Source organism: Pyxicephalus adspersus, chromosome 3 (genome assembly GCF_032062135.1).
Source record: "Pyxicephalus adspersus chromosome 3, UCB_Pads_2.0, whole genome shotgun sequence".
NCBI classification, from domain to species: Eukaryota; Metazoa; Chordata; class Amphibia; order Anura; family Pyxicephalidae; genus Pyxicephalus; species Pyxicephalus adspersus.
Window position 1 is genome coordinate 79,810,647 of NC_092860.1, and position 27,648 is coordinate 79,838,294.

The 27,648-nt window shown below is 35.0% G+C and overlaps 1 protein-coding gene across 1 annotated transcript in view; it reads left to right on the plus strand.

Moving 5' to 3' along the window:
• Nucleotides 1-27,648, plus strand: part of DNAH6 (dynein axonemal heavy chain 6) — a 131,641-nt gene that overhangs the window by 73,711 nt on the left and 30,282 nt on the right. The window contains exons 44-58 of the mRNA XM_072405391.1: nucleotides 847-1,001; nucleotides 1,663-1,894; nucleotides 3,382-3,534; nucleotides 4,967-5,107; nucleotides 6,820-7,062; nucleotides 10,148-10,315; nucleotides 10,854-11,089; nucleotides 11,590-11,851; nucleotides 13,287-13,410; nucleotides 16,283-16,479; nucleotides 18,158-18,361; nucleotides 19,485-19,610; nucleotides 23,201-23,365; nucleotides 25,675-25,742; nucleotides 26,174-26,354. Of these exons, the coding sequence (XP_072261492.1) occupies nucleotides 847-1,001; nucleotides 1,663-1,894; nucleotides 3,382-3,534; nucleotides 4,967-5,107; nucleotides 6,820-7,062; nucleotides 10,148-10,315; nucleotides 10,854-11,089; nucleotides 11,590-11,851; nucleotides 13,287-13,410; nucleotides 16,283-16,479; nucleotides 18,158-18,361; nucleotides 19,485-19,610; nucleotides 23,201-23,365; nucleotides 25,675-25,742; nucleotides 26,174-26,354 (2,655 nt within the window). The remainder of the gene's footprint in view (nucleotides 1-846; nucleotides 1,002-1,662; nucleotides 1,895-3,381; nucleotides 3,535-4,966; nucleotides 5,108-6,819; nucleotides 7,063-10,147; nucleotides 10,316-10,853; nucleotides 11,090-11,589; nucleotides 11,852-13,286; nucleotides 13,411-16,282; nucleotides 16,480-18,157; nucleotides 18,362-19,484; nucleotides 19,611-23,200; nucleotides 23,366-25,674; nucleotides 25,743-26,173; nucleotides 26,355-27,648) is intronic.

A 27,648-nucleotide genomic window follows, 5' to 3' on the forward strand; every position in this document is an offset into this window, starting at 1 on the left:
TTATTATTAATATTAATAAACAGGATTTATATAACGCCAACATATTACACAGCGCTGTACATTAAATAGGGATTGCAAATGACAGACTAATACAGACACTGATATAGGAGGAGAGAACCCTGCCCCGAAAAGCTTACAATCTAGTAGCTGGGGGAATTTCACACACAATAGGCTATGCATGCAGACTTTAGGCAGAAAAAGGGAAATTAGACATTGTTGGACCTTATAGCACATACAACTGTGCTTCCTCATTATTGTAAATAAGTAAATTAGATTGTCTGTACCTGAATTAAAAGCAGGCTGTACAGCAGTCAGATATCACTGTATACAGTTAATGTGGTCTGGTGGGCAAACTAGTTAATCCATTGAATCAGTTAACATCCTACCTGCAGATCATACAGCTGTTCACCCAACTCCAACTGCTCTACCTATTATGGCGTAACATCTGTTCCATTATCCATCCTTTATTGTATGCCTCTAGACAAAAATGTTATTATTAAACAATGACACCGCCACCATTGTCTGGATTTTAACAAACACAAGGAAGAACCTGATTAGTCTATTGGTGAGCGTTTGTGTTACGGCATACCAGAAAAGCTGTTTGGAAAAATGTACAGAACATGAAATTACCAGTTAACATCACTGGCTATCTACAGTAGATAATAAAACTTGTGAAGCAGATTGCATTTTTGGAATCTCTTTAATGCTATCAGTACTTGTATCTTAAAAATGTTACGTTAGTGTAAAAATGCAATCTTTGTAAACATTCTGACATTGCTGACACTTCCATTTTTAAGTCTGTTGCACTTGAATCCTAAACTTTTGTCACGTGAAATCTGCTTTTAGGTTGGGGCTGACAAGGCTGAACGAGTTTATGAAGACTTGACAGACATGGAGAAGTTACAGTCAGTTTTGCAAGATTATCTAGATGACTACAACATGACCAATGCTAAAGATGTCAAACTAGTGTTTTTTCAGGATGCAATAGAGCATGTGTCCAGGTACAGCCCAGAAAGTTAAATATGCTGTTGTCTTTCATTTTTACTTTTTCCCCACATCTGTCATCAGTATTTAATATTTTTATAGGATTATCTAAATCTTCATTGTACTGGTTTTGATCACTTGTGGTTTCAATTTCTTGTGTTAATCGTTGAAGCAAGTGGTCAGCTAGCAGTATCCCTAAATGTGTATACTTGGCTTGGGGTAACAATATTAACTGGATGGAGTTTTCAAACCTGTCCAATCAGTACTTTCCCTAGTGACCAGCTGGCCAATGGAGTGTGTCTAGTTATCCCTATATATACTATATAATCAGCTGTAATGTATGCACTGACTGAAGATCTTTAAAAGCTTTACAAGTCAAAGAAAAGGTACAAGGCCAACTAACTTTTGTTTGCATCAGAACTTTCTTCCTCTTTGAAGTCTATAGGGGAGCAAAAGAAGCTCAACATAGGTCAACTGTAGGTTAGAGAGAAGTCAAATGCAGGCTACATATGCACCTGCAATACATTCTGAATGATATTAGTAGTATTTAAACTGATTTGCATGCAGCACATGTAGGCCAAAGTTCATTAACACCAGTCTTTAATCTTTCTGACTTCTGTTCTCCCTCTAAGAGGAATTATACAAATCATTTTTATAAGCTTTTCTGTTTTTGCATAGGATTGCACGAATGATTCGACAGGAAAGAGGAAACGCACTTCTGGTTGGTGTTGGTGGAACTGGTAAACAGTCTCTGACCAGGCTTGCAGCTCACATGTGTGGGTATAAGTGTTTTCAGATTGAGCTGAGCCGGGGATATAATTACGACTCTTTCCACGAAGATCTTAGGAAGCTGTATAAAATGGCTGGGGTGGAAGACAAGGACATGGTTTTTCTTTTTACAGACACTCAGGTAAAATTTGTTTAATGAAACAAAAGTAAAATAATTATTATATATTATTATGGTTTAAACTGTCATTTCTCTGAGCTTTACTTTTATGCTCTTTTGCCATAATTTTTAAACAGTTTTTGTCAAAGCTGACATATTTTATCTTTTGAATGTTTTATACGTTGGAATAATACAATGAATCTTTTATTACATTGGAAAATAAACATACAACTTTGGTGCTCTTTTAAATAGCTGGGTGAATAACATTTGTCTCTGAAAACATTTTGCAATACAATAAACAAATAAAAAGTTTCCCACACCATTCTTAATAGTGTGGCACATACATTGTTATAAATTACTTATAAATTAATCAATGAATAAACTGTTTCAGCCATGGATTCCATCAGGAGGTTAAACATTAAAATGGATGACGTGCGTAATGACATGACATTGCTGAGCTTAGTTAAAAGGAAAATAATAATGTATAAAGTAATTGAGAATTTACCTTTTATTGATGTGACAGCTTTTAACAAAAATCTGATTGTATGTTATAGCTCAGTATAATAATATTCTTGTTGTTCTCTGCACTGTTATTGTTCTCTGCACTTTAAATAGGTCTTGTCCAGTGCTAAATACTCTTTGTTTTTGATTGGTATATTATCCAGTCCCATGATGCAGTTTATGAAGTGCTCTTTAATCTGTTACATTATTCATCTCTGTTTCTGCATTTTTGCTATTATATATTTATAAGACTCTAGGTAGAATACATATAAAATTCATATAAAATACATATAAAATATTTTAAAGTAAAATTTTGACTTCTTTTTACTAGGTTACCATATATTTAATGTATGAAATGTGAAATGGAGCAGTAATGTGAACAAGACACAGGCCACATTCAGCCCTCTTACTTTCTTTTCAATAAGTTTTATTAGGATTTAGGAAGAATTTAAAAAAACAAACAAAGGTGAACAAAAAACACATATATAAAGTAAACACATTAAAAAACACATTAAAATGAGATAAAAATGAAAAGAAAAAAGAAAAAACAGAAACAATAAAAAGAAAAAATATCCCCAAAATCCTCCCCCCTTATCCTCCCTCTTTTTAGTCCTCTAAAAATGTAGGTTAGGGGAAGCCCCAAATAATGTGTATGGGGGTATGTTTTGTAGGTAAATGGTTTAGAAATGTTTACAGTTATGCCGAACAGTCTGCTAGAATTAAAGTGGGCATTTCTCTTCCCCACGATCTGCTCAATCACAAGGAACTGCTTTCCCCAAAGTGAGAAGTTCCATAAAGGCTAATGTTGGCAGCCTTTACCTTCTATATAATGGTCCACAATGGTACCACACAGTGGGAAACGAATTAGGTCCAGTCTTTACAGAGTTAGTCTACTAAACTGGCATTCTATTTACATGTACATATGCTCTCAGAATGTAAAAGGTTAAGATTGCAGGGATGGTGCAATTTGTTGCTTTGTGTTTTTCACAAAATGTCTGTAAATCATTTAGATTGTTGTTGAAGAGTTCCTTGAAGACATAAATAACATGCTAAATTCTGGAGAAGTACCAAACTTGTTTGAAAAAGATGAGCTGGAATTCGTATTGGCAGCAACAAGACCAAAGGCAAAGGAGGCAGGAATACCTGAAGGAAACAGAGATGAGGTAACTGGCTTTGAAAACGCTTGCTTATCATCAGTGGTTAAGCAACTGAAATATCTGGTACTTGGTGCTTTGGCCCTGGATGGACATAATGATTGTCTTTTCTCTGTCTTGCACTTATGGAAGCAGCATCATAATGTCCATTTTGACGTGAACATACTTTGTGATTTTCAGTATGTTTCTGAGACACTGAAATCAAAACTCTGTAGAATCAACATGTAGAATTGTACTGAAAGGTGTGAAGTGATCTTTGTGAGACTGTAAGTTTGGTTAGTTTTGTGTGTACAGTGCAATAGTCACTAAAGTCAGACCTATTACCTTAGTGCTCAGAGCAATCAACATTTAGTTAAAGCCCATGATTAATATATACGATGTGTCTGTGCTAGAATACTTATGATAAAGGGTGGGTCTGTTACCCTGTAGTGTCCTGGCAGAGAGCACTTGAATGACGAGGGGGGAGTAGTATTTTGTGTGAGTAAAAATAATATTGCACTAAAGATGTGGTCCAGCAGGTAGACAAATTGGGCCTGATTTGGTAGAAATGGAGAACTAGAAGAACTGGAGTAGATAGACTATCATGGAAGAACTTAGGTGACCTGGGTAATCGGGTCCAGGATAAAAAAACAATAGCAAATGATTTCTAAGAAATCCTATCCAGGTTTGGTGGATCATACAGGGTTTCTCCATGATAGTCTCTCCTTTTCAGTCTTGGGGAGCTATATCGAATCAGACCTATTATTTTTTTACCAAGTAAAGATTTTTTTGTTCTTCATGTTGACCTCTTCTGTTGAACAACCACCCCTATCCCCCACATCTCCCCTCTTGAAGTTACCTTTTTGCTGTTGCTTTCCAGGACCCATGACTCCTGTTGTTTTCAAAGTTAATTTGCCCCCTTGCCCACAGTGTTGCTTTAAATGGAACGAGTGACAGTTGTGTGGAACCAATTAACATCTATTTTGCTGAACCTAGGCCAGTACCCTACTTATTGTGATTGAAGTTATTATCTGTAAAATAAAGCCCCAATCCAGGCTGTTTAATTTACCCATGCAGTGGGGTCTCCTCCACCTCCCTGTATAGGTTAAATGCTTGTTTGGCTGGAATGAAATAAAAATACTCCCTTTATTTCTTGCTCCAGTGGTAGACAACCACTGTCCAGTGTTTTGGAATGTGGAGAGCTGCTCACTATCCTGCCATATGGTGCAGGACTGCTGATCCTGTAGTGATGACTTCAGTGAGCTGCTCTTGACCAGGTAGTGAAGTTTTTAAAAGATCGGTCGCATGGAAAGGAGAGATGAGAGAACAAAAGATATGTATTCCACCCTATTTCGGTTCAACTTAGCATTATAATCATTATAATCGTTTTTAAAAATAAGGTCAAAAGTTAGTTTATGTAACAGTTTACTTACAGTGTCTTGTGGGTCTTTTTGCATATTAGGTATTTCAGTACTTTATCAATCGGGTACGACAAAAATTGCATATTGTTCTGTGCATGAGTCCTGTCGGAGAGGCCTTCAGAGCAAGATGTCGCATGTTCCCATCACTAGTTAACTGCTGCACAATAGACTGGTTTGTACAGGTAAGTAGATTCAAAATATAACATTACTTTTTAAGGCTAAATTTGAATTTGCGTGAATGAATCTGTACGGCAATTTCTTACGCTCTTCAAACGAAAAATGGTCCATTGACTGTTACTAATCAAGACAGGGCATTCTTGCTGCCAGTGGCTTTTAGCCTTGGCTGCAGATGCTGTTCTGTTGAAGTTAGCTTGATAAAGGCTCTTTAGATAGTGTACTTTGAATCTTGCTCTGGATAAAAGAGCATAGTTTATGACAATATCTTAAGCATGCATTGCACATATTTCTTCAAAAATTCTATTTTAGTTGCACTTTTGTGCTGAGGTAGTTCTCTGGGACTAAATTTGCGTTGCAAAGGTCATTGATTAAAACTGCAAGAAAGTTCTTTTCAATATTTCTTTCTATAGTTCTTTTTTCTTTATAGCAGTGACACAACTCTTAGTGGAACATACTAATTTACCAAATTTCAGTACTGGTAGAAATATTATTGAAGTTCATATTGTCCTTTTTTGCAGACTGCTTGACTAACTTTTTTACTATGATCACCTTTCTTTACTCCATCACAGGCTGCAACATATTCACCTGGTCTTTTTCTGTGTTTGAGACCTTTAGCCATCTTGATTGGTCAAATGGAAACATCTGAACTCCCTTGCTATTCTGGGATTGTACACTGAACTGTGCATGTGCAGAGATAGAAGGGGAAGGTGTAGCTGGTTCTCTGTTGATTCCTATTTTCAGCAAATCAGTATTTGCATAGCATTTTTTTAGGTCAAGTGGCAGATTGTGGAGGCAAAGGGGGCACATAAAAGATAACAGCCTGCTATATAACATAACTTGTGGCTCTCCAATACCAGTCTTCCAAGTCCACATATAGGCCAGGAATTTTGTGAGTCATACCTTACTTATTGTCCTGCTGTCCACTGGAGATATAACAAAAAAGTGTGTAGATCCTGCCCTTGGAGTTGGAAACCGCTGGCCTTACTCTATTCATGTTATTGCCCAATTTGAGGAGAGAAGATTCTTCATTGGCCCTACAGAGAGCATTAATAACCCTACAGTGGTTATAAATAGACTTGCACCCAAGATAAAAAAAAAGTTTTTGCTGGAGTATCATTTCAAATTAACCAGTTTGTTTGTCAAACATAAAAGCCTGGATCAAACTCAGTTTGTTCAAACCAACCTTTTGATAGATGTAACAGACTTATAACCATTTTGGTAAATCAATGTTAGCGTGTCCGTTATCATTGCATGAAAAGATAATTAAAACTAGAGTATATATCTGTTTAAAAGTTACTCAAGCTATGAGAATAATCCCCTGATGATACAAATATTTTATGCTAATCTTTCTTTAATAGATTAAACCTTACCACACACTCCTAAAACTGATGTAATAATAATTATTGTTATTAGTAAAGTATTATTCTCCCTGTACATTACTAAGTGGAAGTAACCTTTAAATCTATATTTCTCCAGGGGGTTTTGTACAGTTTGTTCTGAAAAAATATCACATATTTTATTATTTCAGTTATAATCCTGAAAAAGAATTCCCTTTCAAAGAAATGAAAGAATATGTGTGATTTGGGTCCCTTTTTTATGGTTACTAGAACATGCCCAGGGAAACATTTTTTTTTTTAAGAAAAATCATCAAATCCAGTAAAATAAAGGTTGTTAATAAGGTTTTTCAATGTTAATTTTCCTTTGGTTTGACTTGCAGTGGCCCAGAGAAGCCCTACTCTCTGTATCACAAACCTTTTTCACTAACATTGACCTTGGCAGCGAGGAGATGAAGGAAAGACTCTCTGAAATGTGTGTGGAGATCCACATGAGTGTCACCGAAATGGCTGAACGTTACTATGCAGAGCTGAGGAGAAGATATTACACAACTCCCACCTCGTATTTAGAGTTAATTAACCTTTATCTATCCATGCTTGGTGACAAAAGAAAGCAGTTGGTTTCGGTAAGATCTGTGTAAAAACATAACACAATATTCTGTTGGTAAACTATGTAATTAGGCTTTTTGTACAATGAAGACATTTTAAAACACTGTCCTAAGCCCCATACAGACAAGCAGTAAATGCACAAAATTATCTTTAGTGATTGTTGGCAGCAACAGTAGTTGCTGTGTACTTTATAAAAATCTGTATATGATCAAAAATCGAAAAATAATTTAGATTTAGATAAATATTGTAGTAGAGGGTGCAATGTTTGGGCAGTTTCAACAAAGACCAAAGAGCTTTCTTTTGCAAACAGGGAAGATTTGCATGGGTTTTGATGGTGCATAATACCAACACTGACAACAGAATATGTTAAAAATGATTTGTTGCAATTTAATATGTAATATTGTAAAAAACATATCTCAAAAAGATAAAAACTTGCAAAATGCAAAATGACAATTGAACAATCACACAATTTGTATTGATACACAATAACTTTTACAGTCTTTAATGCGTTTCACCAGTAGGCTTTATCGGAAGGACACAGCGATCTTAGTACCTCATCTATATATCTGTATTTTGAAGCAAAAAGAACATCCAAATGAATAAAGCAGCGGGAAAAAAGCAGTTTCAACAAAGAATAAAAATCATATAGGTATATTGAAAGCATAAACAATTTATTGTATATTGAACAAGTTAGCAAACCATCTATACTTAAAGTGAAAAGGTGATATTTCATATACATGATGTTTCAAAATTAGAGCGCTCCCACAATCCTCTTTTTAGTTTTTGTGATCCAACGTGCTTTGCAAAAAATTGTACATCAGGAATAATTAGGACTGTGGTTCAGAGGATGAATGGCAAGGTATAGGCTTGCTGTTAACTTACCGGTAACCAATACCTTTCCTAGCAAAAGAATAAAGGTTTCAAGCAAACCCCCGGATTGAGGTAGATTGGTAAAGCAGTTAGGAAAGCTATTGGCTAACGGAAAAGCAGAATCTGAATATATAGTCCCCAACTGATAGGAGCCCTCTATTTGGACCTTCTTTCTACTTCCGACTGAAATATACAACAAAGGCTTTACCTTGCTGTTCCTTTTGCAAAACATGTCAGGTCAAAAAGACTTAAAAGTGGGTCACATGGATATAAATTGCTAATTATGAAACATCATTTGATGTAAATGAAATATCATCCTTTCGTTTATCTTTAAAAATAGGCATCTTTTGTTAGCTTGTTCTATGTACAATAAATTGTTTCTGCTTTGAGTATACCTATATGTTTTTTATTCTTTGTTGAAAATGCCCAAATATTGAGTCCTCTACTACTATACTCATCCAATTCTTTTTAGTTTTAGTTACTGTAATTGCCCCTTATTAGCTGATTTCTCTCCCTTTCTACCTTACTTGCTGATTTAAATATTTTTTACTGCTTTTGGTAAACGTTTTCATTTTTGTGTATGATTTGTTTGTCTTTTGTACACTCAGACACTTAGAGGAGTTAAACATTACCCCTAGGCTAAAGAAAAAAACTGCCTGGCATTACTGTATCATGCTTGTTTTCTCATTATGATTTAACTCTCTTATTCTGATTTACCCCCTAATGTATAACCTGTGGCTCTAATTGTCCTATCCACCAGGCCCTGCAGTCAGTAGCCTGCGTTTTTCATACCTAAATGCTTACTTACACCAGTGAAGCATAAAATAGCTGTGTTCATTTCTTTTGCACTGTCCTACTTATCTGTCCTGTCCTTTGTGACACCTCTGCACACCTTGGTGATGTATTTTTTCCAACCATTTCAAATGTATTATAGGGAGATGAATATCAAATATATTTGAGGGGCTCAAGGTAGCCTAAATTTAGAATCATGAATTATTAAAGAGGCTGCAATGGCAGAGAGTAAAGTCATTGCAAGTTCTCCATACCATTCATGTATAGATCTGGATTTCTCCTTTAAAGATGAACATTGTAACTTGTGGTTTAGCATTTCTATTTTGAATATGAAAACCCTAATACTCACTTTTAGGGTTTTCAATTATGCATTTCACTAATTTATCTGTCTGGCATGTTTTATTTATAGGTAGTATTTCAAATGTATTTTTTTTTTCAGTTGACTAACTATTTATACCCAAGAGTAATTCTGGCCCATCTGTTTCTCCTCCCTTAGATGTGTATGTGTAATTAAAACACAGTGAAAAAATCTCAATAAGTAGGACAAGAATGTAGACATTTGTGTAGATGAACATAATTTTATTTTGCTCTCATTTCTATTGTTTAACTAGCAAATATGTAAAGGATTTCTATCAATGTTTCCAATGCATTATACATTTTATGTATTTTATTTGTGATCTTCAGGTTTTGTTGACAGGCTTTAGATTTTTAGATCTGTTACTATTTTACCTGTTTTATACTGTTATACTTGGTGGCTATATCAGTACTGTTTGTGTTGTTATATCAAATATTCCTAAATTAACTGCATATTTTCATCTTTTATTGTAATGTCCTCCACCTCCAGTCCCCCTGCAAGTCCTATACTCTTTCAGGGAGGTATTGCTCACAAAGTAGCCAACTCAGGAACCCCAGAATTAGGCCCCTGCATGCACAGTGACTCTCTCTATTCTTTCCTAAGTAGACTATTCTCCAGCAACCAGTAATAACTTTGATTAGCAGTTTAGGGGCTTTTTGGGTAATTTCTTGCAGGACATAAAGACGTACATACCATATTAAAGTTCAACACTGTTCAACACATGTATCCATTACTAAACAGGTAAATAGGTTTTAAAGAGGGATGACAGGGTGTTGAAGAACTAGGAAGGATGAGGATGCTAAATATACACAGGAAAAACATTCTGTTATTAATCATGTGGTCCTATAAAATGCTTTACTTCTACCTCCTTTACCAAAAATAATTCTATTCATATAAAATTATTTATTATACAAGGTATGTTAAGTTTTCATATAATTTTTCTATATCTAATCATCTAACACTGTTTTTCTTTTTCCATTTCACAAAATGTTTTTGAATACATTTGTACTGTTTAAAATGATCATAACAGTTTTTATTCAGTTGCAGAGATTTATAACATAAAACATAAAATATCTATCCTGTAGGCACGTGACCGTGTAAAGAATGGTTTAAGTAAATTATGGGAAACAAACAACCTTGTTGATAAAATGAAGGTAGATCTGTCAGCTCTAGAACCTGTGCTTAAACAGAAATCTATTGATGTTGAAGCCCTAATGGAGAAACTGTCTGTAGACCAAGAAAATGCAGATCAGGTAAGGATTGTTGGAGGTCAGTGTTTAGTTCTATTCATGCTTGCATTACATTGCTTCTTACAGTTAAGAGGAAAGACTGTATGTAGCTTGGGTAAAAAATTCAGGTACATTATGTAAAATACACAACATGGCTAAGAAAGAATTCAAAGTTTTAGGGCTCCATATTATATCCATATTATAGCCATATTATTTAGAGTAAAGATAGCATTTATATTAGGAGAAGACAAGACCTTCACTCCGACAGTGTGTAATGTAAATAATCAGTAGAACCTTTATTTCTTAATTCAGTCTCGATAACTGCATCCAGCAGATTTGGTCTAATCTTGGTTAAATACTGATTTAACCAAGCCCATATGTATTAACAAACATGCAGAATTCAGGATTTGCGGTATAGATTGTTGCTCAGCCGAGGAAGCCACTTAGATTACTTAACAAGTTTTCCCAAATCTGACTACCAGCTATACCAAAGCCTAAAGAAATAAAACCTTTACAGGGCAATTAATATATTCTATACTTCTATACTATCTTTTTTCCCCAGGTACGTCGAATAGTGAAGGAAGATGAGGCTATTGCAAAAGTTAAAGCAGAAGAGACTCAGGCGATTGCTGATGATGCCCAGAGGGATCTTGATGAAGCTATGCCTGCCCTAGAAGCAGCCAATAAAGCTCTTGACTCTTTGGATAAAGCAGACATATCTGAAATCAGAGTGTTTACTAACCCACCAGATTTGGTCATGACAGTTATGGAAGCCATAAGCATTCTGCTTAATGCAAAGTAAGGAATGAGCTCATTTTCATCACATAACACAAATCCTATTATACATAATGCAGACAATATTGTAATGTGTTTAAAAATAATTTGCATTCTTATATATATCATACATATTTCATTAATGTAGAATATTCAAATAATTATACATGATTTTACACAGTTTGGAGAATTCACTAACTTTTATGCCAGTTCATGCTATGCCCAGTTATGGATACTTCCTTGTTAGCCAGCAATTTAAGCTTACACTTCTGTACTGTCCATCTATCAGGTTCCACAAAAGTTTCTCTAGAAATGTTTTTGTGCTTAGCAGGATGTGGCAATCAACAATCTGCTTTATGACCTTGTAATTTCTGGATCTCTTTTTCTAAAAATCCTACTTCCGCAACTTTTTATTAGGTCAAAAGCATCAAGATTTTCAAAATCTCTCAAAAGTATGCTGACTATTATCTCTGACTGTATTCAGCCTTTTTTCTGCCTTACACTTTTATTTTTATTTTTTTTAGACCTGATTGGACTACAGCTAAACAGCTGCTGGGAGATTCCAATTTTCTCAAACGGCTTCTAGAGTATGACAAAGAAAATATAAAGCCTCAAATTCTTCTAAAACTACAGAAATACATTAGTAATCCAAATTTCATACCTGAAAAGGTAGAAAAGGTGTCCAAAGCCTGCCGATCTATGTGTATGTGGGTGAGAGCTATGGATCTGTATTCCAGAGTAGTCAAAGAAGTGGAGCCAAAAAAACAAAAACTTGCTGCTGCACAGGTAATATAAATATTCAGATACTCATTTCCTTGATAATGACAGAATAGAAAAGCACCTTGGTTTCTGCTGTTATATATATATAATGTAGGATAAACTCAACTGAGGTGGTCAAGATCATTTATCCTAGGCACCAATTATCTAGCGCATCCATAGCTTTAGTCCTGTAATGACAGAGGGTTCACAGGATGTAACCATAGTGGAAATAGGGGACAAAGGCATCTGAAATACAAGCATCTGCAGTTTAGTGTTTTAAACTTATATTATTCTGAAATATGCAAGCAAATTATTTTTTTTTTTTAGCAGCATTGAAATTTTACCTAGAGTAATAAACACAAAACCAGTACATAAATAATGACTTTAGACATTTCTCTTGTTTTCAATATCTAAATGTACATGTTTTTGTTCAGTGGCTAATAATTTAATGGGTAGCCTGGCAGCAAGGTATCTAACTTTTTTAGAAGGTTTTGGAGTTTCAATGTATGTGTAGGAAGCTATAGGTACTAAAGTAAACCTGACCTAGACAAAAACCTTTCTAAAGGTATAACTGTGCTAACATTCACCCTGTGGTGCCTGAAAGTACCTGTATTAGTTTTCAGATCAATCCCTGTAGACTCAGCCCACACATGGCACTTCAATATTGTGATAGTTTGATTAAGCTAGCAGATTTTACTGCACATTGAAGTTCTGGCTAAAATGACAGTAGCAGGGCTTAGTGTCAGTGTAAGACTGGAGTTTGACTAAATCAAGATCCCAAAAATATTTTGGTTCTAGGATCTATGGGGGTGTACAGGGGCACAATAATCTAACTGAAGATAAAAACAAGTATTTGTAGGCACTGCCTAATGCCCTCCCTAAACATTGCTATTTTATGTTTCTTGTTGATGTTTAATATGAAATATCAATTGGAGTAATGTGAAGATTGCTAGAATACCACTAAACGTATACTTGTGTTTATTTTAGCATTACATCCAGAAACGTTTAACTACTACCTATTTACTGATAGTGTTAAACTTGAAGTTTACAGTACTTTTGGGGAGACACCCATATACTAGTTGTTTGTCCTTCATGCCTGAACTTGTGGTGGCCATGGTGCAAAAAGTTCTATGTATATGATAATAAATACATCAAATTGAATGGTATGTACTATATGCAAAAGATAGTCAGGTTCAAGCTGTTTCTCAGTCTGGTACAGGCAAGAAAGAAAAGAAGATAGCTGTCTCCTAAGGGGGACTTCTTAAAGTTTTCTTTTTATATTTTTCGTGTACCTTAACCCTTAACCTAGTTAAGCCCAGTTGTTCATGTTCTTTCTTTAGTAAATCCCACCTAAAATTATATTTTAATGCTTGTCACATTGAAAACAATTAGTTTTACCAGTAATTGGGCGTACACATGTCCAGGTGTACAATGCACTACATAATATTGTCTCTGTCTTCAGGCTGAGCTTGATGCTACAATGGTCACACTTCGAGAGAAACAAAGAAAATTAAAAGAAGTAGAAGAACAAATTAAAGAACTGCAGGATCAATATGATAAAAGCCTTGGAGAGAAGGAAAGCCTTGGTAAGAACAAGAGATTCACTTTTTTCCCCTTACCAAAGAAACAGTTTAAGTTTGTTTAAGAGTTGTTAACTGTAAAATACTAAAAACACTAAATGTGTAACTGTAAATCCTACATAAACCCTATATCCAATCTTTTTTTTCCAAACTGACAAGAACAATACTGGTAAACGTAAGATGCCTGGTTGAGTGCCAATCGTTTATCCAGTCACCAATCCCACAATCTTTTCCTATAGTCTTTGCCTATACACAAGCCCCTGCCCAGCCAAGGGCAAGGATTAACAGATCACCATGGAAGCCCAAATGCAGACAAGGCCAGTAGGGAAACACAGGAGGTCAGTCAGCTAGGGAAGTTGTGGTCTGGGAGCCAGAGGTCATGCACGGATGATCAAACATCTAGAGTTCCTGTTAAACTGACCATGTTTTAACAGACAAGAAGTAAAGAAAACCTGCAATGGGGCACAGACAGTTTTAGACATTTCCTACTCTATGAAATTCAAGCATACAATCATTTGTATTTCTATCTGTCTTGCTGTTGCAGAGCTCTCACTTACTGTCTGGTAAAATGTGGTCAGTTTCACAGGAAGTGAGGGGAAATCTTCAATAGAACCTAGTTAGCAGTATAAACAGACATTTGAATCCTCCCCAACTCCCCCCCCCCCCCAAATCCAAATCCTAAATCAGCAAATGGTCGCACAGGGCCTTACCAGTTTAGAGCTAATATCACACCCCTTTTTGTCCTGATAGAAACTCTCCATTACTGCTTAAAGTGCCACAAGAACAGACCATGGTACAGTTAACCTCTGCTATTCCATATCATACATGTAATAAAAAGAAATTACATTATCCTTGAATTTGTGCAGAAGTTTAAGGAGAAAACAGATCAAGTTTTTAGTACCTTATCTGAAAAAAACAGACCATAAGAATTCAATTCCTGAAGACTTAAATTTAAAATTGTAGAAATGTCTAAAAGATTAAACTTATGCCTGTGGGACATGCCTGCCTTTACCACACCTAAAATGACAACCTCCAGTTAAATTAATGCTACTGCCTCAAGATGACCTTAGCTTATTTAGAATTTATAGGATTCACTGGGCCCTGACAAGACCTTGTATATCTGTGCTGCTAAAATACATCATACCAAAGTTGAACTGTCTTTACTGGAAAGGAAGAAAACTTAATTTACCATAACTTCCCTTTCAATCTGAACTTTTATATCACCAACACATCTCTCTTTAATTGTTTAGCATTAACTCAGTTTCCTTGAATATGGTAAGTTGAGAGCCCCATCCCTGTTTTGCACTTACTAATGGAGGGATGCCAGTCAGAGGATCTTTACTGAAAGCAGCATATATTGTCAGGATTACTAATAAATGTAGACGTTTAGTAGAGTACTAAGGTTTAGGTAGTGCTGATGTGATATCTTTATATATAACATTGCTAGTATTCTTGTAAATTGCAAGTGAATAAGATTTATATGCATATGACAGAACAATTGAATTCTTTTAAACGTGAACAAAATGTAAGGTTACCTCTTCCTCATGTCATGGAACCCTGGCTCAGGGGAGATGCTCAGTACCGCTTAATGCCACCTGATGTCAAAATTGCAGACGCTGTGGTGTGAGGGACTGAGCGGCTGGCGAGCTGCCTGTTAAACATAGCTGGACACTTACATTCTGTGAACCCCAATTTCTCTGGAACAGAGGGATGTTGGCAACTGGAAATGTGGGAGCCAGTAGGAAATGCCTTTTGCCCCCCCCCCCCCCCCTTTTCCCCCAAAAAATGCTATACCCATCATATCATACCCTGACACACATAGCTATCCCCTTATTCTCCATGATTCCCAATTACTCTGTAAAAAAAGGGAAATGTAACTGCAAGTGCAGGACTCTTGTGGCTAACTCTCCCTAAAGTTTCATCACTACGGCACCATCACGATATGAAAAACTATACCTGTTATATCATAACTGTCACACATAGCTGGCCACTTACCTTCTGTGAACTCCAATATCTCATTAACAGTAGAGGAAGGGAATTTAGGATAAGTAGGGGAAACTTGTGGTACCCCCCCCACACTAAAATTGTATCACTCCTATGATACCATGGTGCCCTGTCCCATGTCCCTTTATTTTCTTTAAACCCCAATTTCTCCTGAAAGTTACTGTCTGCTGAAACATTTCAATTTAATTTAATTTTAAATGAAAACTATTCCAGTTTTAAACACATTTAATGTTTATTTACATTGTGGACATTATCCCAATGTGAACAGCAGCCCCCCCCCCCACCTTGGAGGAAAAAAAGTTGGGCACCACTGCTCTAGACAAAACAAGTAGTTAAAGCTTACAATAAAGTAGGGACCCTACTTCGAAGTTCGGCTTTAATAACTGTTTAACAACCTTTATTATATTGTTTACTAGCAAATATGGCAACGGACATGCTGGCTATAATGCTACTACCTAGAGACAACAGGTATAGCTACAACTAAGCATCCCACTAAACGTATTATACTGTTTATATTACACTAACCAATACATTCCCTTTTTTTTCATTGTAACCAAATTTAACCATTTTTGTAACCATTTCTTGCTGTTTCCTTTTTTAAATAGACACCCATCTAACAATAGAATATTAAACCTACAGTTATTATAATCATGTTTATAAAATTATAATTAGGAAGTAAGTGGTCTTTAGTTGGTATATGATTTATTAAAACATCTGTCCTGAAAGTTGCATCTTTTTCAGCTTTAAGGGAGAGTCGATATATATTAAAGTTCTTTGTATTTATTTGTAATAAATGCAAAATAGTAATTTTTAAATAGATTTGCAAAATAGTTTTTTTTTTCTTATGTATTTTTTAAATATACTCTTTTTTTAGCAAAAACTATGGCTCTTACACAAGCACGGCTCAACCGAGCAGGTAAATTGACTGCAGCCCTGGGTGATGAACAGGTTCGGTGGAAAGAGAGTATTGAAAGTTTTGAAGAAGAGATCTCAAATGTTATAGGAAATGTCTTCATTGCAGCTGCATGTGTTGCTTATTATGGTGCATTTACAGCTGTTTACCGACAGCTGGTGAGTATATATTTTCTTTAATTTTTTTCACATTAAGATTTAGTGTTTCTTAGCTAAATATTTCCACATTTAAAAAATGCACGTTTGTATTTATTTATTTATTGATTTATGTACATTTGTTATTCTTTCAGTTACAAATAATGCATGTGCGCATTCAACTCTTTTGGAGTTTAAACTGAAAGTTCATAATAAGTTATTATTTATTGCAATGGTAATGACATAAAGGAAGGCAGCAGGAAGTGAGTAGGACTTGGATCCTCACTATGAAGAAAAAATGTACAGAGAGCTGACTATTAGTTTTGTCTTGCAAAAACGTAGATAGGTTCCTAAAACTAACCCATGGAGACACCATGTAACATAAAATACAGCAGTTTTCTGATGGTAGGACTATTCTGTTACTGGCTGGCTCACAAGTACATCTTTGCAGCTCCGTACACTGACTTTTATATTACTGTCTTGCTTATTATTTTCCTAAAGTATTTCTATTTGCTGATTTGCCCAAAATTTTGACATTTCTAAAACTAGACCCAGATTTCTGGGTGAAACCTGCTCTCTGTAGTCCTAAATGTTGCTTAGCACAGAATCAAATAACTAGAGACTGCAACACAAACCTGAAAGAACTGTGAAAGACTTGCTACATTTAACATTTTGTCTAATTAGGATAAATTTATGCAAATTTATCATTTAGGCATATTTCCTAGATAACATTAGTATGTATAGATCTTTAAGTGATATTTTCATATTTGATTGCTTTTTCTACTATATAATCTTCATAGAAAGAAAACTAACAGTCTTATTTGCTCTCAGTGTCATAAGCGAAGCATGCAGTGAGCCAGATAAATCAGTCCTACTCTGATAGTCTCCCTAGGCTAGTTTTGTTGTTATGATATGTGGCAGTAACTCTTGAGGCTGAGCTCACGAAGCGTTAAACATCACCATAGGAAGCCGAGAAAGAAAAAAAAAAATATCATGCCCCAAGTATTCAAACTATGACTTATTACTTTTATAGAATATTGGCGATATTTTCCAAAACTGTCAAGTTTATGTCCAGGTTAATTTATGTGTGATCATCCAGAAAACACATAGATACCCACAAGTGATCAACATTTAGTATGCATAAGGACAACTTAGCATTGTACCCTGCATTACCAATGAATGCATAGATAAGGATAGTAAGTATTTGTAAGGGTCTTTAAAGAATGTGAATCCTAGGGTGACTCTGGAGTGTGAGGCTCTTCCATAGTAATTTCACATATGAGCAGGAACATACATTCCACCTAAAGTGAATCCATGCAAATAGGTTGCTTATCCCAATTCAGCATGCATTTGAGACCAGATCAGTTTTAGATGTTTCTGGAATCATTCAGAGTTTCTTTTTGGTGTATTTGGCCTTCAAGTTACTTCTTTCTGACATGCATATGACCTACTTCCAAGCTTCAACAACTTGCTCTAAGCTGCTTTGGTATTCTCTTTGACTTGTATGGGGGTTAAAAATATTCTAATGCACATGTGCACAATTTAGAACAAAATGTCAGCAATGGCAGCTCCCAATCCTTATGTTAATCCTTGGAAAAGAGAAGAACATTTTATTTAACAGTAAAGATAATCAGCTAGCTAAGAACATTGTGATATGTTTATGGAACTTATTTTACTTGTTTTCTGTTTTCATTGATTGCAGCTAATTGAATGCTGGAATAAAAAGTGTCAAGAACTAGAAATTCCTTTAAGTCCAAATTTCAGTTTAATAAATATTCTGGGTGATGCCTATGAAATTCGACAATGGAATACAGATGGATTACCTCGAGATCTTGTTTCAACTGAAAATGGTATATTGGTTACTCGTGGAAGACGCTGGCCCCTGATGATTGACCCACAAGATCAGGTAATATTTTATATAAAAAATGATAGGAACAGAAAAAAAATGGAAAATGTATTTGCTTTTTAGTCAGTGGAAAGGAGAAATGTCTGAGTCAAAAGATTTAGCTAATCTTTGCATACAATCATCTTTTTATTGCACATAGTCTTACTCTACAATACAGGGGAACACATATGAAGTAGTTTTTTGAACAACATGAGAAAAATCGCAATATGTAGATATACTTTAACAAAAATTGCAAGGTATATGTTGAACAAGAATACAAATGCAGTCAGTCAAATGGTGACATGAAAAGATATTACAACATCAAATAAATAACAAACAAAGCAAACATATTAAAAACATAAAACAGGGGTAACTGGTAAACATAAAGACTATGAACAATGGACAAGGAGGTATCTTCCCATCAAATGAGAAAAGACTACGGTGCTAAACGGGTGTGGAAAAATATTTATATATTTTTACCTATGAATTGGGCCATTTTTATTTTGATGACTTATCCACTGTGTGAATTTAAATTTTTAAACATTTTCAGTATGTTTATTACTCCAGGAAAAAGAAAATGATCAGTATAAAGTGCTTATTTATGAGAACTACATTTTTATGAAAGTTGTGAAAAAAGCTTGTACATAGGGTAGCCCATACATCTACACAGTTTATAAAGCATATTGGTAAAACCCATGTGTTGTTGGACCTATTTATTCAATTATGTTACCATATGAACTCTAGATACAATCACAGTTCATTTTGCTGTAATCAGATGAAGATGAATAGTGATTTATAAGGTATTGTACATGAAGCCCAACTCAAGGCTTCAAACCCTCCCATTTTCTGGCTTCCACTTACCATTTCCAGGCAGGTAAAGATCACTTTCTTTGTATTTTCTTTGGGATTGGTGGTCCTCATTGATGCAGCAAGCAGCTCTGTGGTGATTACGTTTTTAGGAGGCATCACTAAATATTTCTTTTAAAGTGCCAAGATTTGCTTTTATACAGGTTTAACTTTTTAGTAGCTATTTTCCTATAAAATGATTTTTGCTAGTTTTTTCTTAGCTATTTGATACTGTACCAAAAAAGTGATATGATTTATTATCAACCGTTTCATTTGTATAATAAATTTCATACCTTAGGCCAATCGCTGGATTAGAAACAAAGAAACCAAAAATGGCTTAAAAGTCATTAAATTGACAGATGCCGGATTTCTCAGGACATTGGAGAATGCTATTAGGCTTGGACTGCCAGTTTTGTTAGAAGAGGTAAGTAGAAGCTGATCTAATCTTATGTGTTATATGGTCATTGGGATAGTATTATCAGGCACACACATAGGATATATATCTGTGTATCTATGTGCTGTAAAAAATATTATTAAGCAGGTAGTTGCTGTTGTTAAGTGGCAATGCTGTTGTCCCCCACTAATATGTGCAACTAAAGCTGCATACACACATGCATTTATTGTCGTTGGAAAGAATCTTTCACAATCCCTTCCAGCAACTAAAGACTGCATGATGCATGAATGAATGCTGTACATACAGCACCATTCTGCTCTATAAAGAGGGGAGGACGACGAAGTAGCACCCTGCTGCGCACTCTACCCCTTCCCTTCCATTACGATTGTTCGTTGTCCATCGTCCGTATATCCGCCAGGACGGTCGCTCAGACAATGGACGACAGGTGCTGTACACATGCATGATTCTCGCCCGTATCCCCCTAAGCTGATTGTCTTTACCTTCCAGACATTGGAGCTCACAGTTGGGGTAGCTGCAGGGGCAGTGCTGGCAATCTAGAAATCGTGGGCAGGACTAGTGTGGTCAGGTGCTGAATGGTGACGTACAGGCTTGTGCATCAGCAGTGACAATGCTTAGTCATGCTCTGACAACATTCTACTAACATGTAAGCAGGCACAGCCTACATGAGAATGGCAACTATGCACTGAATTCGGGGGCAGTACGACATAGTTGCTATACATCATTGAAAACTGCATCAGAAAGACTTTATCTGCAGACAGAACAAGTGTTTCTGGAACTTTGTAGGAGGACTAAGAGAAAACGTAGAATGTATATTAAGGTAACTGCAGCACAGTTTTGTTTTCTTTATTAGGAGTTCGTAGATCAAAACACTACTTTCATGAAAAAAACAAAAACATTCTATTACTGGTGGCTAACACTCATGGCAATTGGTAACTGTAGCCACATAGAAAATAAATCATCATAAAGAAGCAGAATCCTGTTATCTTTTTTATTGTGTCTAACATAAAAGCCACTGATAAGTAACAAGAAGCTGCTGTGACATATGACTATCTGCAAAGTAGGTAGATAACATTTACAAGGTCTTAGCTAGTGCACTATATTGTTGAATCTTCCTTAGTTGGAATCATTCTATATTTTGAAGACTTTTGTAATTGAATTCAGTAAACAAAGACTTCTTTCACAAAGAAATTGGTGTGTTTGTAATGAATAGTACAAACGCTTTTTTTTCAGAGAATGCCCTTGCCATTCACAATGTAGTAGTTCCGAGACAAACAACTTTTTCTTTCACGTTGTTTTTCCAATGTGTTGCTGAGCTGGTTCTCGTAAAATCCCTGGATAACAAGCATATCGTACAGGACAGTGGTGGTAGAACAGAAGCTGATCTCTAGAGATCTTTCTTCTTATGAGCTTAATTAGTATGCTCTGCTTAGAATTGCCCTTGCACATTCTTTTCCTAATTAGTATTTATACTTGCCATTGTATTGTTTACTTTTCTAAATTGCTTCATTTTTGTGTTACTGGAGGGACGAAATGTAATCCTTCATTAACCGTTCTGATACATGTTAAAATCTAGACACTTTACTTTCATTTGTTAAGCGGAAAAAAGAATTCTGCTGCAAGAATAAATTAAACCTACTTATTAAGTTTCAGTAGCTGTACAATCTTATATTTTTTATGGTTTAAAAGAAAGTTGTAGTTTTATTTTACCAATTGTTGCTATACTGCTTTATTAGTCACATGAATACTGTATATATTGACTATTGTGTTTATCATACAACTGCATAAATGCACAAGCAAAAATGGGTCAGAGAAGTCATTTACTTACCATTAACTGTAAATGTTGATTTGCAGAAGGAGTTTAAAGTTGTAACCTAACCAGTTGTGTGAATATTCATGTATCAATTCATGTTAACATGTTTTTTTTGATACCCAATCTTATACAGAAATAAATAAGTAATCATGAATTTGCTCTTTACAATTGAGGGAAATATGTATATACTTTTGAGTGAAGTTGATTCTCCACTGCAGTAAATCAGCTCAGTGGGTAACGTTAACATGCCCATAGATATGAATTTGGAACATTTGGAGGACTCAAACTCCGACCAACTCTGCTTTGCTTCTCAGTGCAAGATGTCTTTTAACAGTTCCTGTGACTAATTTGCCTAATATTCCAAGGTGGTATGCCACATTTTACTGTGTCATGAAGGGGACAAAGGAGGGAGGTAGAGGGCTAAAGGTGGTTATCCAGTTCTTCTATATAATGTGGTGCCTTTGACTTAATTCACTTTAAGCTGCCAACAATAAGATTTTAAAATCTTAGACATAACAACAACTATTAATGAGTAACAATTCAGTCAGTTTATATCAAGATACATATGGCAACATACTGCATGGTAGTTGATAGATTGTAAAGTGGATCTATGCCCTATTAACAGTAAAGTATTAAAATATGCTTAGCATTCCATAAAATATCTATAAACCAAGCCATATCTGACATTCCTAGCTGCTTGTATCGGGAAGGGGTTCTTTCTAAAAAATCACAACAAGGACCCTAATTTTTTGCTTATAATGAATATATAAAAAAAATGTACAGTTTTGTAATTGTGTAAATTTAGTATGTTTATTCCTGTTATAGGTTTGTTTTGAGGTATTTGGGTGATCAGATTGTAATGTGTGACCACTTTAAGCTGCCCTATGGTGTCCTCTGTCTCTGTCCTCCATATGTATCTTTTATTCCTCAAATGTATTATAGGAGAGTAAAAGCACAGAGACTATTGCAGTGGTAATTTCATTATCCCAGGCACATAAAACATTGACTATAAACTGTGATACAACAAACGCGGTTGTTAATTCTCTGCTAACTTTGTAAAACATTACATCACAGCTACTTTAGGACATTCAAGCTTCAAACAAAGAAATAAGATTGGAGAAGTATTCTATTTCCACATAAGTTTTTGTCTTTTTAGGACACCAGGGGACTGAATTATTTTTTACATGATTCCATGTTAGTATTTCTAATGGAGGACCAAAGCCGAAGCCCATTTGCCAGCTTGATTACAACAGTGAAAATTATTTCCTCTTATGACTGCACAAAACAATCACAAAATACTAAATGTGTTTCCGATGACTGCAAATTATAAGTCTTGTCCCTTGTGATTTGGTCTAGTTATTTTCTCAGCAAATTCAAACATTTAATAGAAGCATTTAGTAAATCAACTGCCCTGTTTACTTTGCTAACATGCATAATCTAGGACTCCTTACTCTGAAATGAATTGATTGATATATAAAGGAATATTATATTGTGTAATACACAGAATGATTTAGCATTTGTATTTCATACAAATGACAGGTATCCTCTCACATCCATATAATGAATACTCTATATGGAAAGACATGAAAATATTTATAAGAATTTTAAAATAGCAATTACTAAAGGATAACATAGAAAACATACAGAAATAAAATAATCATAGAACAATTGACTTTTCTGAACTAAGCTATAATGTGTAGACATTTAAAAGAGTTATATTCTACTTTTATTCATAGTGTTCAATAATCCTTGCTTGATCTATTTATGATGGTGTGTTTTTTAATTAAAGCTGAAGGAAAGCTTAGATCCTGCTCTGGAGCCAATTCTTCTCAAGCAGACCTTTGTGTCAGGCGGAAGAACGCTTATTCGCCTTGGAGATTCTGACATTGATTATGACAAGAACTTTAGGTTCTATATGACGACTAAAATGCCAAATCCACATTATCTTCCTGAGGTAAGGAAAAACAGCCATTCCATATTTATCACTGTGATGCTGAATTAGAATGATCTACAATTATGTTGTCATAAAACTTGTCCTGCAGGTAGTCCCCAAAATATGTTATCAAAATTAAACGTTAGTTAAGGTCATGGTAATTTATGCAAGGGATACAGAGGATACATGCAGATTTTAGCATGGTTAACAATTAGAGCATTAAAGTAAACCTAACATGCTGCATGTACTATAACTTGATTGCAGGTTCAATTAATAAAAAGGTTGCTGTTTATATTCTAATGGAAAGTTTTTTTTTAATAATTCTAATATAAAGTATATATTGTATTTACTTTACACCTGACTTTCACTGAAAATCCACAGTTATGACACATGTATTAATAAAATGAATACTCTGTGTTCCCAGATTCTCTCTGGAAAGTAAATTATCAGTAAGAAGGCTTTGCTAGCTTTTATCCACAGGTGTTTTTGTTACTTTTACATAGGAGGGGGTTGACCAGGATGTAATAGCAATTCAGTGCAAGTTCTTTTTCAAATTTTGCCTATTTATTTAATGCTGGAAGCACAAAAAAACTAGTTGTGGCCAATTGGAACCTTAAGACTTTCTACCCCAAGAGACAGATAAAGCACCGCAGCTGTCATCATATTGCGTACATATCATTTGTGAAAATATGCATAAAAAATACCTTGGAATGAAATTCACTCTGAGCCTAGATTGTTAAATCAGTGTTGTGCTTTGTGTATAATAATCCAGTCAGTGTTATTAAATATAATTGATTTGGAAGATTATAGGTATTTACTGCAGCCTGCAGCAGCTATTGCTTCACTGAGTTGTCAGATTGTTATATTTGTAAATTAATATTCTTCCGCAAATAGATGCGCTGACCTTTTTAGTGGTGTCACACATGCTCGTAGACAAATATTCATAACAGTTTATTGTTGCTGAAAACTTTCGGAAAATAATTTAAAGATCTTCTGGTATATAGCAGCTGCAATAGATTTCAGCTAAATTTTTGTTGTATGTAAAGTGATTCTGTTTTATTACGGGGAAGTGCAAAGATTTGCGATATGGTTAAACACATAACACAAATGAAAACAACTAAAGCCCTGGTGCCTGTACTACAGGAGTTTTATCATAAAACACACTGATGATAATTAATAAGACTTAGGGTGCATTACACAGTTGATTGAATTTATGTAGCATTATGTAACCATTGTTACAGTTAGGGTATTAAATTCTGGTCAGCAGAGTAAATGGTTTTGTGTGTAACTAAAGATCAGGTGCATAATTGAGTGAAAATTAGATAATGATGGTGTGGCCAAGAACATATGTTAGATGTATATTGAACTTTAAAGACATAAAGAAAAAAGTTTGATTTTCAATATATAGCTTAAGAACAATTTAAATATCATAACTTTACAAAAACATTCCATAAAAACATTTAAAACACAACAAAACTTTGTTTAAGTGATTATTTCATTCTTCCCTCGACATGTTTCGTGAATCTAGTCCCCTTCTTTTCAGAAGGAAAATTTGAAGCTACAAACACATATATACATAAGTCTTTCTCATAACTATTATGTGCCTTTAAAGTCCCATTGTTTGTGGAAATTTACAAAAGAATAGCAATCAATCAAGGATTATATTGCCATTTTCCCAAAAAAAAACTGAACTAAAATTTATTTGGCTACTATAGTCAACAAAAATACTTTCAATATAATACACACTATAGGACTGCTTCATGAAAATTGAATAAAGCTTGGATATTATCTACTGCAATATTTGTCTGCAAGGTAAAGCAATCGTATTGGTTTTTGCTACCTTTTCTTTTCTGATTTTTTTAGTTGTCATCAGTCAGCCCAAAGCCCACTGAAACTGATGTACCATGGCTGCAGCAGTTTGATGAAAGGCTGTCTTGACAGCTTCTTTTAGCTGAAGCATAAGGCAGCTTTATTCAGGCTTGACCACCTTAAAATAACAAAGATCCCTACAACCTGTACTTCAAATGGAACCACTGAATAGGGACACCTTACAGAAATAGAGATTGGCACCACCAAACCTGGAAGTTATAGTTATTTTGTTAGAGCTAAAAACAAATAATGGATATTTATTAACACAGAACTAGCAATAAATTGCTGCAATTTGTAGAGTGGAACTGCTTCTATTTGTTATAAATCAATTTCTGATTTGTACCAATGCCCATGGTGCTCTGTATATTTACCAGTTGTTTTTCCTATATATGCAATATACACTCTTTTTTTTGTCAGACTATTCATTTCTTTGTTTTTAAATTTGTCTCCTTTATGTCTAGGTGTGTATCAAAGTGACTGTAATAAATTTCACTGTGACCAGATCCGGCCTTGAAGATCAACTTCTAAGGTTATTTACTTACATCTGTACATTCAATCCAACCATGTATATAAAAAACATATATCTTGCATACTAATACTCTTAAGCAAAGTAAAAGAAAGTTTAAAAAACAACAGAAAAGGGCGTTTTGAAAGTAATTTTTGAAAGTAATTGCATAAAAGTGCGCCTAATTCATAACTTCTGCTAGTAAAAGATTAAAGCAGAGCTGTATTCAAAAATTTGATAATATTAACAGCCTTTTCAAGATAAAATAAAAAGGAGCTTTTGCTGCAATACTTGTCCTAAATCTGAAGCTGTCCCTCGCGGTACTTATCTGTCACTTGATATCATGATGTTTGGTTACAGTATATTTCATTTGTAAAAATATATAATTAACAATGATTTATTTTGCTTTGCAATTCATTTGTTTGAAAATGCTAATTATGAAATCAATCTTTCAGTGATGTTGTAAGGATTGAAAGACCAGATCTAGAGGAACAGAGGAATCAGCTCATTATCCGCATAAACTCTGACAAGAACCAGTTGAAAGCAATTGAGGAACGGATCCTAAAGCTTCTTTTTACATCAGAAGGGAACATCTTGGACAATGAAGAACTTATCAATACCCTTCAGGAGTCAAAGGTCTGCTATTGATCCACCTGCTGTCCTTGTATGCATTCTTTACTTGTGTCATGTGAACACATTTATTTATTGTTCAACCATGACAGAAAGATGACTGCCTTGGGCACCCTCACAGAGTTGTCACTTTAGGCGTTCAAAAACCAAAGTTTGTAGATTCTTCTTTAATTAAGGCTATAGTCCATGGAAAAAAAACAATAGCAATGGGGGGAGTGGAGGATCCCCCCAGTCTGAAGACGACCCCTGTCCCCACTGCTGGTGGGGCAACCACCTGAAGTTATCTGGAGATAATGTTGTAGTGCAACTTATTTCAACTGATAACTATACCAAGAGGAAAAGGGAAAAAGTAGGAAAGAGAAGAAAAAGTAAAAGAGATGGGAGGACCCAAAAGGGTTGGGGGTCAGGAGAGGGTACTGACTTGGGAACTTGTCATTACATAATGGAAAACTATTGTGCCAATGAACTCGGTGGAACAATTTTTATTTTTTAGGGAAATACAATAAGGTTTATCACAATTCAAAACATTATTTACATTTAGGATCTCAATCATTAAATTTGAGGCCACTTCACTACTTTCACCAAACATTACATTCTATACATTTTAGATGTGTAAGTAGAGCATCACCTAAACTTTTTGTTTTCACCAAATACTTACATTTTCTGTTTAATAATATTTGTGTTCCATATATAGGTCTAAGGTATAAGTGTAGGTCTAAGTGTATTTATGCAATGATATTTTCATCGGTGTGCTCAATTCTTAGTGAGATTTTTCATACTTGCTTCTGTGGGCTTCTCAGGCTTAGATACTCCCAATGTACATACACACTAATAGCACTCCCATTCTCTATGACCTAGGTGTCACTTGAGTTTTTTTTGCTTTTGATTGTCTCATGGCTTTTTGATTAAAAAACAAAACATTTAGGTTGTGGATTTTTTGTTTATGAACAATGTCATGAGATAACCATGTTCTGAATGATCTTGTGATCAATAACGGCTTTGTTGATATATAAAAGTCAAGTAATCACGACTATTAAATTACGAAACAAGTTAGTCAAAATCAATTGCATCCTATGTTTTGGGGTTCAAATAGCTCTGATGTCTGCAGCCATAAAGGTCATATGTGTCACATGCAGCAGGACTTGTTCTGAAATGTCCGTTGCATTTTTCAACTTCTTAGGTAATGTATCACCTTCATAGATTGAACACTGTTTTCAATAAGGTAGATTTACTAAAGTAGCAAAGAATGTTTCTGATTGTTTGCAGTGACAGATGAACAAACGAGTGCTGTACATACAAC